We start from the raw sequence: 16,330 nt of genomic DNA on the forward strand, positions 1-16,330 counted from the left end.
CGATATCTTACTAGCTTAATATTGCCCTGAAAAAATGCCGAAGGATTTTAAACTTGGAAGAATAATACATTGATTTGTTAAAAATAACTAACTGAATTTATGTTTATTTTCTTACCAAGCAAAAGTGACTTAAATGGCCCTCCTGAACATTTTACGTTTTGGTAGTTGGTCACTTTCTCCTGTACGACTAGGATTTATTTAATTTTATTTTACATATAGTTAAAGGCATAAGCCGTAAATATAATTAAAATGTGTATAATAAAATATTTATCGCTTGTTTTTTTGTATTTTTGAACTGTTAATGAAAACATATGTACATAGTTCTCGAAACTAGTCGTGCTTACATTAATAAACTTAAAACAGTCCTTTTACAAGTGTTTTATTTTTGTATTTAAAATATACCTACCTCGAGGAACGCTGGTTTCAAATGCTCGTGAGCAAGAAGATCAACAACGATCTTGTCGAGTTCCAAGTTAATGGCTGCAGCCACCATCACCACAGATCGGGCTGGAGGACTCGCTTCAGTCCAGTACAGTTTGGGAGCCATCTGTAAGAAAAATATTGTACACATCTGATCTTGAAACCATTTAATAGTATCGGGTTGTGGTTCCGTGGTTAGTGTCGAAGACTCTTCAGTCAGAATTTTACATGTTTAAATATTGTACATAACTGATATTGAAACCATTTAATAGTATCGGGTTGTGGTTCCGTGGTTAGTGTCGAAGATTCTTGAGTCAGAATTTTACATGTTTAAATATTGTACACATCTGATCTTGAAACCATTTAATAGTATCGGGTTGTGGTTCCGTGGTTGGTGTCGAAGACTCTTGAGTCAGAATTTTACATGTTTAAATATTGTACACATCTGATCTTGAAACCATTTAATAGTATCGGGTTGTGGTTTCGTGGTTAGTGTCGAAGACTCTTGAGTCAGAATTTTACATGTTATAATAATAAGAATCAATTGTTACATACGAGACGTCGAAATGTCCCGTATGTAACAATTTACCAACAAGTATATTAGGGATACAGAAAAAAACACAATTACAAGTCGGAGTACTTAAAACGATGTTAGTTAAGATAAATTTTTAAAAATCCTGTCAAGAATTCCATTTTTATTTAAAAGCAAACCCACTTATACTTGAGAAAATTTGTTCATCAGCAAAATATGAAACAACATAATTTACATTATTTATTCCTCTTATTTTCGTTATCAACATTCCTTTTCTTTTTATACATATATAAAAACTATGAAAAATACGTATTTTTTTAATATACATACTATTACGAACGCCACACCACTCTGTATTTGCAAACATTCTTCGCCTCTTCTACGTTTATGCATCTCCTCATACATACCCGTCGATTCTTTCGGATCCTTTCAAGTATTTCACATCCCTTACTCAATCAAAACGATAAATATTGTTTTTTGACATCTCATCAAAGATGAAGAAGAATATGGAAGTCTGGGCATTTACGGGGCTGACGACCGTCATAGGCTGGTTTAAGTGATCACTTTACACACGTGTAACATTCACCAATTCTACCCATTATTGACAAACCAAAATACTCAAATTCTTGGAAATTCTATATATATGAACCAATTTGGAAACCTTGTTCTTGAATCACTAGAACTTCACTAGAGACATCATCTATTGGTGAGAAGTAAAGAAGCTTTTTACTAAACAGAAACTCTTTTATTAGTATGTGAGGTCCAAATCCTGGATTTCAATCACACACATGAGAAACGCCAGGAAATACCATTTTCATTTTTATTATTTAAGCTAATAATTTGACCAGATAATTTATTTACAACATTTTGAGTGTGTCCAAATACTTGTTCACAAAATATGGATTATCTCCAATTACAGGAGTTATTTTCATATTATTTTTTGACATCTCATCAAATATGAAGAAGAATATGAAAGCCTGGTCATTTACGGGGCTGACGACCGATCGGTTTCTCTCTTTTATTTGTATGTGAGGTCCGAATCCTGGATTATAATCACATACATGAGAAACGCCATTAAATACCCAGCTTCCATATTCTTCTTCATCTTTGATGAGATGTCAAAAAATAATATGAAAATAACTCCTGTAATTGGAGATAATCCCTATTTTGTGAACAAGTATTTGGACACACTCAAAATGTTGTCGATAAATATTGAGTTAAAAAAATAACTTACTTTTTTAGATGATAAAATGCGTCGTATACTTCTATGTAAAACACAAAACCCAGAGTTCCTCTATGATTCTGCTGTAAGAATGAAGATTAATAGGTCGTAATCATTTTTTTATTGTATGTATTGTAGGTACGCCCTGGAAATAATGTCCCAAATACGAAAATCTCAAAAATACTTCGTATCAAAAATGAAAATCGAAGTCGTTCCTCATCCTTCAACGTTCCAAGTGCACAACTCTAAAATTTAATCATAACATTTTGAGTGTGTCCGAATACTTGTTCACAATTCTACATTGGATATATCGCTCACTCCTTTCAAGAACGTCATAAATAAAAAATCGTCAATTTTCAGTTGTGCATGTTTTCGGAATGCCCAGGAAATGTACTATATCCCAGCAAAGGCGGCATATTTTTAACTTAATATTTACCCGCTACAGGGCAGAAAGTGTTGTTATTGCATTTTGAAGAATTCTTTAAGTATTTTTAAAAATATACTAAATATTTTTCAAATGGAGAAAAAACATTCATGTTTTACCTAAAAAGATCTGTTGCGCAGTAAAAAAGTTAAATAAGTGGCTTGATATTTATTTTTAATACATTGTATTATATTGTTAAACTTTTAAAACGTTCTGCTGAAAAATCAAGTTTTTTGATTTATGACGTTCTTGAAAATGCTCATACTCAAAATGATGTGAATAAAAATAACTGGTCAAATTGTTAGCTACATAAAAAATTGAAAACCATGTTGGCAGGCACCGTGGCGTCTTGTTGGGTAGACGCTCGACTGCGAAACTGGCGTCGCGGGCTCCATTTCCACCGATTGCAAAATAAATTCAAGAAATATTTTTTTTCGATTGGTCTGGGTGTTTGTGATGCATTTTTCACATTTGCCTTCACTATCCTTACTATCCTACCAGCAGACAAGCCTCTAAAGACGGAAGCTTTGCGGGTTATTCCTTTATAATAAAATGTTCAAAAAGGCTTTTCCCATTTTATAAAAATAATCCCGAAAACTTGCATACTTCCAAAAGACGTCTCAGCTAACATGAAAGCTTTCTCAATCTAATTTACACGGATGCTGTGAACTCATGTGTACTGTGTCATGAGATTGATCATTTATCATTTATAGTTTTTTAAAAAAAAGAGTAGTCTAGTTGTCAATCATTGGTAGAATGGTGAATCTTGCACATGTGTAAAGCATGTAAACCAGCCTATGATAGATCATAAGCTATGTAAATATACCGACTTTCATACGCAGCACGCTCGCACGCTCGGCTACCGTTCTGGTGGTTCCGGGTTCGATGAGTGATTCACCCTGATATTTATTTAATATTACCCTGGACTGGTTCCTGAAGCGGGGGGCTGATCACCTTTCCTTCATGTATTAACGATCAAGATAACACTGTGTTTATATGATGCAGTGCCCTATGCACCATTGGGGTGCGGATAAGGGTTTGAATGAATGAATTATTTACACAAATATTTCAATTTTATACCATTTCTGTGAGCCTAAGCGGCTCTTTATTAGAAATAGATATCAAATTGTAGTAGAGTGGGTTCGAACCGAGAAACTCTGACTTAAGAGTCCGCGACACTAACCACGGGACCACAATCCGCCACAATTCTCACCTTGTATATTAGATACGACACCCCCGGTAGAGCGTGGTTACATTGTTACATAACAACACGATACCAGAAGTCAACAACTAAAGATGCTTCATGTTTGAAAACGTGATAAGGTAATCATTCGAGTATCATAGTTATAAATGAATTTTCATTAAATGATATAATTATAAAATATAATAATACCATAATAAATTTATGTATAATTTCATTTAAATTAATAATAGTCATTACAGAAAATACGGTAAGAAAGGATGGATACTTTTCAAAATATATCGATATGTTTGTTGTAAAAATATTAATTTATTTTAATTTTAATTCAATGTTTCCAAACACATTTTTAACTCATTTAAGGAAATATTCGCAAAGAGAGAACTCATTTGCCGGCCAACCGCCAAAGAGGTAAAACGTCTTTCCTAGACCGATTATTTTAAGGAATGTATGAATATTGGATATTTTTATTTTATTTTCTCTGTAAACGTTATTTGTTCAATGTAAAAATATATTTTTCTTCGAAATAATTATATGGTTTTGAAAAGAAAAGAGTTATTTAAATTCAGGAGTTAAAAAAAATCTATGTTTATTCTAAAAAACCAAAAATATATCCAACTAACATTCTTAAAAAAAATCGGGCGTAAACAGACTTGTGACCTCTTCCGCTGAATAAATTCTGTGTTAGCGAATATTCCCTTAAATTGTGATATTTTTTTATATATATTTATATATATATATATATATATATATATATATATATATATATATATATATATATATATATATATATATATATATATATATATATATATATATATATATATATATATATATATATATATATATATATATATATATATATATATATATATATATATATATATATATATATATATATATATATATATATATATATATATATATATATATATATATATATATATATATATATATATATATATATATATATATATATATATATATATATATATATATATATATATATATATATATATATATATATATATATATATATATATATATATATATATATATATATATATATATATATATACATATATATATACATATATATATATATATATATTTATATATATATATATGTATATATATATACATATATATATATATATATATATATATATATATATATATATATATATATATATATATATATATATATATATATATATATATATATATATATATATATATATATATATATATATATATATATATATATATATATATATATATATATATATATATATATATATATATATATATATATATATATATATATATATATATATATATATATATATATATATATATATATATATATATATATATATATATATATATATATATATATATATATATATATATATATATATATATATAGTTGTAGACCCCATTAACAATTTGTACACATACATATATCCATATGTTAAAATAGGTACTGAGTAAGTATCACACCACATTCTTTTCAAGGACATAACAATTACTATACGTATCTATTACGTATTTCCCTTGACAAGATATAGGTATTTACATATATGATCATTAGACATGGGGACCGAATTAAAAATCGACTTCTTTATAACAAGTCGTCACTTTATTCGGTTTTTAGGATCATTTAAAGGTAATCACGACAAAGATTGCACAAATTTGTTGGCGTATAGCGTATTTTTAGCTTTTTATAATAAAAATAATGACTATCGAACTTATATTGCCAGGGGTTAGATTCCCAGGGGGAGTCAAATATATAAGTAATTTTATCACTTTAATATTGATTCAACATTGCCCTGGACTGGTACTTGAAGCAGAGGGCTGATCACCTTTCCTTCATATGTTTACGATAAAGATTACACTATGTTTATATGATGCAGTGCCCTATGCACCATTGGGTGGGGATAAGGGTTTGAAGAAGACAGTCATACGGTGCCAAGCCAAGAGAGTAACTATATTGACAATTTATTGATAAAAATATATTGACAATTTTATGACAAGGTGGAAAGAAAAAGTAATGAAGTGCCCAATTGCATAACCGCAAAAGTAACATTTACCCATTTGTCACATCTCTAATACACATATTAGTATACATATCAACACACTGCTTTTGGTTTGTGACACAGACCATTTCAATAAGTTCATAATCACACGTTAACGTGTCCTCACCTGAATACAGAACTATCCTATGTCCCAAGCAAATTTCGTTTTAATCAATGAATTGTATTATGTATGTGAGTGATTTTGCTGCGCAGAAAGCCCTAACATAAAATAATAGTTCTTCAAACATTGTGAATCTAAATATTCAAAAGAAAACACCTCTAAATTATATGGAGAACTCACCTGTGATACTTTTATCGCCTCCGAAAATAAATATAAAAATCTGTCGTGAGAAATTTGTGTAGATGATATGACGCAGAAGAAAAATATATATAAAGTAAATAAAAAGTAATCTGTGAAAAATATATATAAAGTAAATAAAAAGTAATCTGTGAAAAATATATATAAAGTAAATAAAAAGTCATCTGTTATAACAGATGACTTTTTATTTTTAGAAATTTAAGAAGGGCCTCATATGAGTCTTAATTGTTTTTTAAAAGATTATGGTAATTTAAAAAAATTATAATTAATTACAAATATTGGTTAACTAAAATGCATCCAATAAAACAAAACAGTGCAATGAATATGAATTTACAATTTACTGAAAAAATGGTAATCATATTAGAAATAAACATATCTTATAAGTGTGAATGGAAAAACACATGGCACAATGATTTTTCGTTACGATTTTTTTTCGAGGTTGCATTTTGATCAAGCAACTCTTGAAGTAATTTACTGTTAACAAATTTGTTTTTGAATAATTAATGTAGGAAAGCTTTAATGTAGAAAGGATTAAAGCTTTACAACACGATATCCGTATATTTCGATTTTTCAAAAAGAATGTATAGGTTTGTTTCTTTATCCACAACACTTAATTCAAATGGTGGAACAAACTAATATGGCATGAATTGCGAATTATCATTGTTTTTGTTTAAAATTCCAGTAGAGAAAAAACTAATGAAATATATATACATATATATATATTGACATTCTTATTGAAATCTTATATATATATATATATATATATATATATATATATATATATATATATATATATATATATATATATATATACATGTATATATGTATATATGTATATATATATATATATATATATATATATATATATATATACATATATATATATATATATATATATATATATATATATATATATATATATATATATATATATATATATATTTATATATATATATATATGTATATATATAACAAAAATACATTTTTATTGTTTTTATTATAAAATCTATGGATTTTTCTGTTCATATAGAACACAGCAATACTAAATAAGTAATTATACAATATAAATAAACATAAACAATAAATTTGGAGAAGGTTTTGATAAAACGAACAAACGTGAGGTGACGATGTATTTATTATTTATACTTTTATATAATATAAACGTGTGTATAGACAAAACAATTAAATATTCTTCATATTCAAAGATTCTTTTTTGAAGGCTTATTTTTCGGTTCCTTTTGTGGCAAATTCGAGTAATTTTTGACGGAAATGAGAGTTGATATATTCTTCCACGGAGGCCTTCATGTTAGCATTACGCCATCAACCCTTTGACCGCCTCACCAAACTGTCTAGCTCCATTCGCGTTTGATGATTCATAGTAAGGTAGTAACTTGCAATTCTTCAACCACTCGTCGAGGTTTGGGAATCTGTGGAAAGTAAATTGAAGAATAATGGATAAATATCACGAAGTATGATTATTGACTTATAAATTAATATGAAAAATCACAAAACTATAGGTGACATTCTTATTGAAATCTGTAGAGAGCTAAGGGAGGTATTAAGGTTTAAACTTTAAACTTTAGATATTTGAATAAAACGAAAAACGTGCGTTCGCATACGTCATCAAATTTCCATCATCAAACGCTTTATGACGTCATGTGGTTTATAGTATATGGTTTGTCGAATTGTAATAGTAGTAGTGTGGATTGCTTGTTTACCACTATACTATACCATTTGTGTTATACAAATATGAGGGTAGGAGGGTGGACCATAGACATCAACAAATATAGCCGCCAATAATTTAGCAATGATACCAATATTAAAATAACTCCATCGTTTCAGTGACGTAATCCATTGCCAACTTACGAAAATAACGTATTTTGGAGGCGAATTTTCCAAAAGAAAATGATGAATGAAAATATTAATATATAACAGAAACAAATGAAAATTGTGCAACAAGGAACGATAGTACTTACTCTTGTATGATCGGGAAAATTTCGAAAATGCTGCTAACAGTGGCAACACAGCACAAATCAGCAATAGTCATGCTATCGCCAGCCAGCCAATTTCTTTCTTTAAGCATTGTCTCTAGGACGTTCAGGTTTTCCTTAAAAATCTTCATAGTACTTTCAGGAATTGCAGATATAGCCCCAGACATCAGAGGGAACTAGAAACATTCTCAGTTGAGATTGGGAACAAAAGTGTGCTTCTTGGAGAGTGTTCGATAGTTGGGTATGAATATTAAATTAGAATAGTGTGGCTGTCAATCATGGGTGAAATAGTGAATGTTACACGTGTGTAAAGTGATCACTAAAACCAGCCTATGTAAAACCAGCAGAGTAAATTCTGTGAAAATCGAAAAAAAAGTTTTTATTTTTAGTTTTTTCTTTCTTTTTTATGAGTATATTAGCTTAAAATAGATAAAAACAATAAAAAACCTACGTCAAAAGAATTCCACCGATAAGACACACAAGGTGGCTTGGTGGGTCTCTGCAAAAAAATATTTTAATTGTTTAAATATATATTTCAATAAATGTAAACAGTTCATGTAAAAATTAATAAAAAAAGACAGGTCGCAAGCCCTCTCTAAATACCCAAACTTCCATTTCTTATTCACCTTTTTTAAAATTCAATTCAATTGAATTAATTCAATAATTAACATATACACTTAAGACATATTTACGTCTTAAATATAAGTTTGTTATTAATATATTTAATAAAACAAATTACAATGTTTGTAAAAAAAAGACTCGTTAATGTAGAAGAATCCCGCTTCGGAATACCTCCTCAGACACATGGAACAGATCAATATCCTACGTGATATTCAGCATAGCGGTAGCTCTTCCTACAGGCATAACCATCGGCAGGTTGGTCCTTGGTATAGGAATGTGAAATAATCTATGCCGACGCCATCTAGTTAACTATCGGGAACATACAGACAATTTCAATACAATTAATTTCAAGATTATCGATCATACCGCGCAACATATTGAAAGCTGTCCCACCGCATGCCCAGATCTGATACAAAAGCATCTAGGCTTCTTGACAGATCTGCTCTTGCAAGCAATTTAAAAAAAACTAAGTTGCAAAATTTAATGAAAATGTGAAACAACATAAAATTGTATCCCGATTTTACTGTGAATTTACATATAAAAGCTTTCAATATACCTGTCACTGCTTATCTAAATAAATACAAGTTTGTAAATCCGTTACCAAATTTTCTAGAAGTACCAAACCGCGCTACAATCGATTATAATTATTGTATTGTAGTTAACGAACTTACAAGCGCCATGCTCCGCAGATTACCGAAAAGTGTAGCGTTGTTGAAGTGCAGTATTTGATCTACTATAGCTCTTCTCTTCGGATCTTTTGGATACAGCTCATCTGTCCTTCCATATGCAGAAACTAAATAGGCCGCTATGGCGTGACTGTAAAAATAAAAGTAATTATAACCGCCAAGCCTATACACAAACGGAGATATACGAGATCAGTTTTTGTATGACGTTTCGATTGCTGAAGTGAGTGATACTATGTATTATACTCAGTACAGACGGACCTCAACATTCGCACATGATTCCTGAAAATGTGCGCGAAAGTGAAATGTTTGATAGTAGAGGGATGTAAAGAAAATTATTTTAAAAAAAAAAAACAAAAAATTATACTTTATAATTTGTATTTATCAAAAATGAGTAACTAAGTACATACATATTGCTTAAGTGAGTGCTTAATTGCTTAATCTAATGAATTTGTGAACTATGGAAGTAAAAATGTGAAGCTAGATAAACACGTCCGCTCTGGACAAACGGTGTAGGTGACCTCGTCCTTTTCTTCTCGGCTCGCCGCTATCGTTGATTTCGTTCGGGAATCTCCGTAGCGAATTCGCCATGTTCGTATTTTTCAGCGGTGCCAATTTGGCGGTGTAGCTAGACGCCTACAATACTATGCATTATACTCAGTACAGACGGACCTCAACATTCGCACATGATTCCTGAAAATGTGCGCGAAAGTGAAATGTTTGATAGTAGAGGGATGTAAAGAAAATAATAATAAAAAACACATAAAAAGTACTATATAATTTGTATTTATCAAAAATGAGTGACGAATGAAATTGTCAAGAGTTAGTTGTATTTAGTTTTTTCTTTTCTTCATAGAGAGTTCTGTAACATGTAACATTGCAATTTTCGATACAAACGCTCGCAGCGCTTTTGCGCCGCGTAGCATATGGTATAAATTAATATAGTATGAATGGAATCAAATCCTACATCTCATTAATATAATTTGTATTGAAACAGATCCAATATCTTATTATTAGAATATGTACAATGAACTAAAAACATTTTGTTTTTTATTATTTCATCTTTTTATTATTGTAGGTTAAAAATACATGTTTAATACTTCGTAATTTTTATTATTGTAGGTTAAAGATACATGTTTAATACTTCGTAATTTCAAAAAGTACTCACCTGTCGTATAGAATAAAATCCCTTTCTTCGTAAACTGGTATAGTGTGTAATGGATTTTTCTGTAATATTATTTTAATATTAAATTTACTTACTTATTTACTTATAACCCTTATCCGCACCCAATGGTGCATAGGGCACTGCATCGAATTGACGCAGTGTTATCTTGATCATTACTTACATGAAGGCAAGGTGATCACTCTTGCGCTTCAGGAACCAGTCCAGGGTAATATTAAATAAACATAACAGTGTAAAATCAAAAAAAAAAATTCACCCCCCCTGAGAATCGAACCCGGGACCTCCAGCACGGTAGCTAAACACGCTGACCATTACACCACGCAGGCGGACAAATTAAATTTATTGTATAGAAATTATATCGTAGTCGTACAGGAGAAAGTGACCAACTACCAAAACGTAAAACGTTTAGGATGGCCATTTAAATCACTTTTGCTTGGCAAGAAAATAAACATCAATGCAGTTAGTCATTTTTAACAAGTCAATATGAATATACTTCCAAGTTTTAAATCGCTTTGGGATTTTTTCAGGGCAATATTAAGCTAGTAAGATATCAAAATAGTCAATGATCACGTTTTTGTAAAAAGTGCACTTGGTCACTTTCTCCTGTATGACTACGATATGTTCATAGGTGAACTTTTATCTATGAGACGATAGTTTCTTAACAACTAAAAACGGTCAGAATATTGTTCGAGGGAAAAAAGCAAGGGATAGGATCCGGTAAAGAGTTGAGGGGGATGTGAGGGTCAAAGAAAGGGATGATGTGTGAAAGATTACCTTGAGGAAATTTGGTTGGAGTTGTTCCCCTTTGTTTATGTCGACATATACTAGGTTCAGCGGTACTCCGAGGGCTGCAGCAGTGAGGATGGCCGCTCTACACGGTGCACTTATATCCAGCATGTAAAGGGTAGGAGCCTCGCTAGGAAGAGATACAAATATCATTCGCAACACTTTGGGTGTCCAAATCCTTATTCACAAATCTGGGTTTCTCCACTTGGGAGTTTTTTTTTAATATCTTGACGTCTCATCATAGATGAATAAGAATATGGAAGTCTGGGTATCTATAGGGCTAGGCATGTCGCTCACTTCTTTCAAGAACGTCATAAATCAAAAAACTTGATTTTTCAGTAGAACGTTTTTAAAGTTTAAAAATGTAATACAATTTATTAAAAATAAATATCAAGACACTTATTGAACTTTTTATTGTGCAACAGATCTTTTTAGGAAAAACCTTAAGGTTTTTTCTCCATTTGAAAAATATTTAGTTTATTTAAAAAAATAATTATACAACACATTTTCTTAAAAATGCAAAAGCAACATTTTCTGCCCTGTAGCGGGTAAATATAAAGTTAAAAATATGCCGCTTTTGCTGGGATGTAGTACATTTTCTGGGCGTTCCGAAAACATGCAGAACAGAAAATTGACGATTTTTGATATATGACGTTGTTGAAAGGAGTGAGCGATGTATCTATCTATCTGTATCTGTCTATCTGTCATATCTGTATCTATCTGTATTGTCCGCCTCCGTAGTGTAATGGTCAGCACACTCGTCTACCGTTCTGGAGGTCCCGGGTTCGATTCCCAAGGGGGGTAAAATAAATATAAGTGATTTTTTCACTGTCATATTTATTCAATATTACCCTGGACTGGTACCTGAAGCGAAGGGCTGATCACCTTTCCTACATGTGTAAACCATCAAGATAACACTGCGTTTATATGACGCAGTGCCCTATGCACCATTGGGGGGCGGCTAAGGGTTTTATTATTTATTTATTATCTGTATCTCTATCTGTATGTCTATCTGTATCTGCCTATCTATATGTCTATCTATATGTCTATCTATCTTTCTATCTTTATGCCCATATAAATGTCTATCTATCTGTCTATTTATATGTCTATCTGTCATATTTATCTGTCATATCTATCTGTCATAGGCCGGTTAAGTAATCACATTATATACATCGTGTAACATTCACCATTATACCCATGTAATGTGTAGAATGGTGAATTTTAGGTTAAGCTTAGGCTTGCTCTTACAGTAATAAGTAAAAAATGATGTTTTGAATCCCAGAAACTAGCATTAGCTTTAAAAAAAACGTAGGTTCTACCGACATTAGATGAGACAAAGATGGGCGCAATAAAAAAATCATGAGCAGGGAATTTGAGATACCACAATTTCGCCCCTCGCTTAACTTTTACAAATATTTACTAATTTTTTTCTTTTATAAATAATTAACGTATTTTTTGCAGAGCACCAAGCCACCTTGTGTATCTTGTCGGTTGAGTTCATTTTACATACGTTTTTTTATTGTTTTTATCATATATTTTAACTTAATATACACACAAAAAAAAGAAAAGTAATAACTACACATTTCACAATTTTCATAGAAATAATAACCCTTGATCATTTACCCATTCCTTTATTTTGCCTTTGTTCCATATTTTATTTTGACCTCTTACCTCCGTCGGCAACAAATAAAACATATTTGGAGCGATATATTGAAGTGTTCTACTCCCATATTTATTGTTAATTCTTAAGACTATCAAACTTTCCTTGTGGGTAAATCGTGGATCATGCTTATGTACTACCTTAGTGTTTTTCCGAGGGTTATCGGCCATGTCACTAATTGAATCGAAAAATTCAGCAACAAAATTAACAGAACACATAAATTTGTCCCACCCGATGGCGAATGAACTGATGCTTATATACTTTATACAAGTTCATCACTTTATACTTCTTTAAAAGAAGTCGTTATTCAAATAATAATAAAATAAAAAACAGAATAATTGTATAATTTTATTCGAGTCATGGATCAACTTACTAAAAATGCAGCTCGGTCTCCCTTATTAGATTGTTTGCCGATCGCCCTAGGTGCAACTGAAATATAAAAAGGAAACGATTTGAACGATCAACATACAATTCTTTTAATTTATATAAAATCTATATCTGCTTTTTAAATAATTGATCGCCTTAGAAATAAAGTCTAATTTCCATTCCGTGTGCGCAAATTTTCCTATAAGAATTTAACATATCCCTCTCGAACGCAAATTGTAAAAGATAAGTTTAAAAATATCTACCTACTATTTTTTTTGACATCTCATCAAAGATGAAGAATAATATGGAAGTCTGGGCATTTACGGGGCTGACGACCGTCATAGGCTGGTTTAAGTGATCACTTTACACACGTGTAACATTCACCAATTCTACCCATTATTGACAACCACACAACTCAAATTCTTGGAAGTTCTGTATATATAAACCAATTTAGAAACCTTGTTCTTGAATCACTAGAACTTCACTAGAGACATCTATTTTTGAGATGTAAAGAAAATGCCCAGACTTCCATATTCTTCTTCATCTTTGATGAGATGTCAAAAAATAATATGAAAATAACTCCTGTAATTGGAGATAATCCAGATTTTGTGAACAAGTATTTGGACACACTCAAAATGTTGTAAATATCTACCTACAGTGAAATTTTCACGATTAATAAAATTAAAATACATTTTATTAATTTTACTTTCCAGAATTTCAGAAACTCCTTATAATGCGGCTTTAATGTATTCAACAGTACAAATATGATTTTTTAATTATTTTTTTAACTTAAAATTGCACATGATCACTTTTACTTTAATTTAAATATAAAATACTTTTTTACACACAATAAATAAAAATATTTCACAGTTGCTAAAAGATACTTAGTTTCGAAAGAAACGTCTACATTATTTTAAAGTATTTGTTTTTACTGAGCGATTTGGCGGTAGTTTTAATTTATGTTTATATATTTTTAAGATGTTATATGAGGACTTGAAGGTCGAGAGGGATTCGTATTTAATACTAACCTCGTCTAATGAATACTTCTTTCTTCCGGACTCCATACCTGCTAATTTAGTACTTGAATTTAATATTAATTCAGTGCTGTTATTTTACGTTAACTTTGATCTGTTTCAAGTGTCTTCTTTTGAAAACTGTCGATACCAGAGTGAATCTTCTGTAAATTTTCTTTCAACCATTTTGTCACATATGGGTTAAGGAGAAAAATAATACACTCAAAGAGACAGGGAAGGAGAAAGGGGGTATGTGCCATTTTTGACAAAGTTTTTGTTATTTTTTTTTATTATTTATTTATTGGAAAACCAACATAATATATACAAAAATAACATAACATAATTAAATGTTAAAATATAAAATTCAATTTACAGGTTTTCACTTAAGTAGTTTAAAAATAAAAGATAAACTGTCATATACATAAAAGTATAACTATATATTAAGCTTACATGAATCGTTTTTATCAAATAATAGAAATTTTCTTTATCAACTAGTCAAATAGACATCAACAATATTTGTCTTAAACGCATTAAAAGAAACATTATTGATGTCTATTTCATTAAGCATTATATTGTACATATCGCAGGCTCGATTTAAAAATGAATTTTGGTAGGACTTGATGTGCATTTTAGGGATTTAAAATAAAGTTTAAAACAAAACTAAGATTTGAAAAAAAGGAAGTTGCATTCGTCAATATGCTAGAAAAGTTTATAACTAACATACGAGTAAGTTGAATACGTTGCGTTATGACTAAGTGTAGAGTGGTGATCATTTACAAATTTGTAAATTACAAGAAAAATCATCAAAAGACGTATATTCCCGTGGAAATTTCAACATTAGGACTGCATTAAGTCTACTTTCATCCTTTTTTGCCAACTCTAAGTTTCACATCCACACATTAGGATTTGAACCAGGACGCTATTGTGCTCCGACGAATATACGGCAAAACGATGTATGATATAGTAGCCGTTCTCATTTAGAAACGTTCTCACTGAGATAAGCATTATCGATAAAATTAAGAAAGGTGTGTTGATACCACGTGGTTTGGGCGTGTGGAACGTATTAGCGATGAAAGAACGGTAAAAAAATATGAGTCGAATGTAGTTGGAAATAGAAGCAGAACACCATAGAAAACGTGCCATGACCAAGAATGTGAAATACTTGATAGTGGCCAGGTCAGGGAGTTGGAATAATCGGCGAGTATATATCAGAAGATGCATGAATATGGAAGAACCGAAGATTGTTTGCGAGATTGGCATTTTATTCTCTCTTCCCTGTTCCTGCTAGAAAACAGAATGATGGTTTGACAGCTTTTTATAAAAAAATCTTTAAAAGAAATGATCACTTGTCTCCTTTGTAACTCCCCGGCATCAAAAAGTTTGAAATATTGCATTAAATTTTCACCACCTACTCGTTGGCTGTTTCTATTTGCATTAAGGTAACCACACTTTAGAAAAATAGACACATTTTTTTCTTGTTATTTAATTTTGTCTCATGAACAAACGTACTGCCTAACTACGCACAAGGGTGGTTTCTATTGCTCGTAGGTATTCTTGGATTATTTCTAATGTAACGAAGTTCTTTCAAACGCGTTAATCTATAGTCAGCTGATCATAATACATAGCTGTTAACTCGGGGAACTCGCAAACATCTTATTCAAAACACGATCGGCCTCGCGAGGAACCAGACGTGTCTTCACGGATTTTTTTTCAAAGGATATGTATTGAAATTATATTTTTTTAGAATGTACAATACATATATTGAAAATATAAATATAAAAAAAGGGCTGATAATAATAGTTTTTTTTTTCATCTCACCAATAGATGTCTCTAG

The 16,330-nt window shown here is 30.5% G+C and overlaps 1 protein-coding gene across 1 annotated transcript in view; it reads right to left on the reverse strand.

Moving 5' to 3' along the window:
• LOC148304572 (uncharacterized) overlaps positions 1 to 11,589 on the reverse strand; it is a 38,214-nt gene extending 26,625 nt beyond the window's left edge. Inside the window, exons 1-6 of the mRNA XM_088268058.1 lie at positions 11,446 to 11,589; positions 10,657 to 10,715; positions 9,477 to 9,621; positions 8,170 to 8,360; positions 7,512 to 7,620; positions 407 to 547 (exon numbers count right to left, since the gene is read on the reverse strand). Of these exons, the coding sequence (XP_088124184.1) occupies positions 407 to 547; positions 7,512 to 7,620; positions 8,170 to 8,360; positions 9,477 to 9,621; positions 10,657 to 10,715; positions 11,446 to 11,568 (768 nt within the window). The 5' untranslated portion in view covers positions 11,569 to 11,589. The remainder of the gene's footprint in view (positions 1 to 406; positions 548 to 7,511; positions 7,621 to 8,169; positions 8,361 to 9,476; positions 9,622 to 10,656; positions 10,716 to 11,445) is intronic.
• Between the last annotated feature and the right edge of the window lie 4,741 nt (positions 11,590 to 16,330).

The sequence above is a fragment of the Brachycentrus maculatus genome, unplaced genomic scaffold (assembly GCF_059751285.1).
Source record: "Brachycentrus maculatus isolate JH-2025_06_01 unplaced genomic scaffold, ASM5975128v1 h1tg000311l, whole genome shotgun sequence".
Classification (NCBI taxonomy): domain Eukaryota; kingdom Metazoa; phylum Arthropoda; class Insecta; order Trichoptera; family Brachycentridae; genus Brachycentrus; species Brachycentrus maculatus.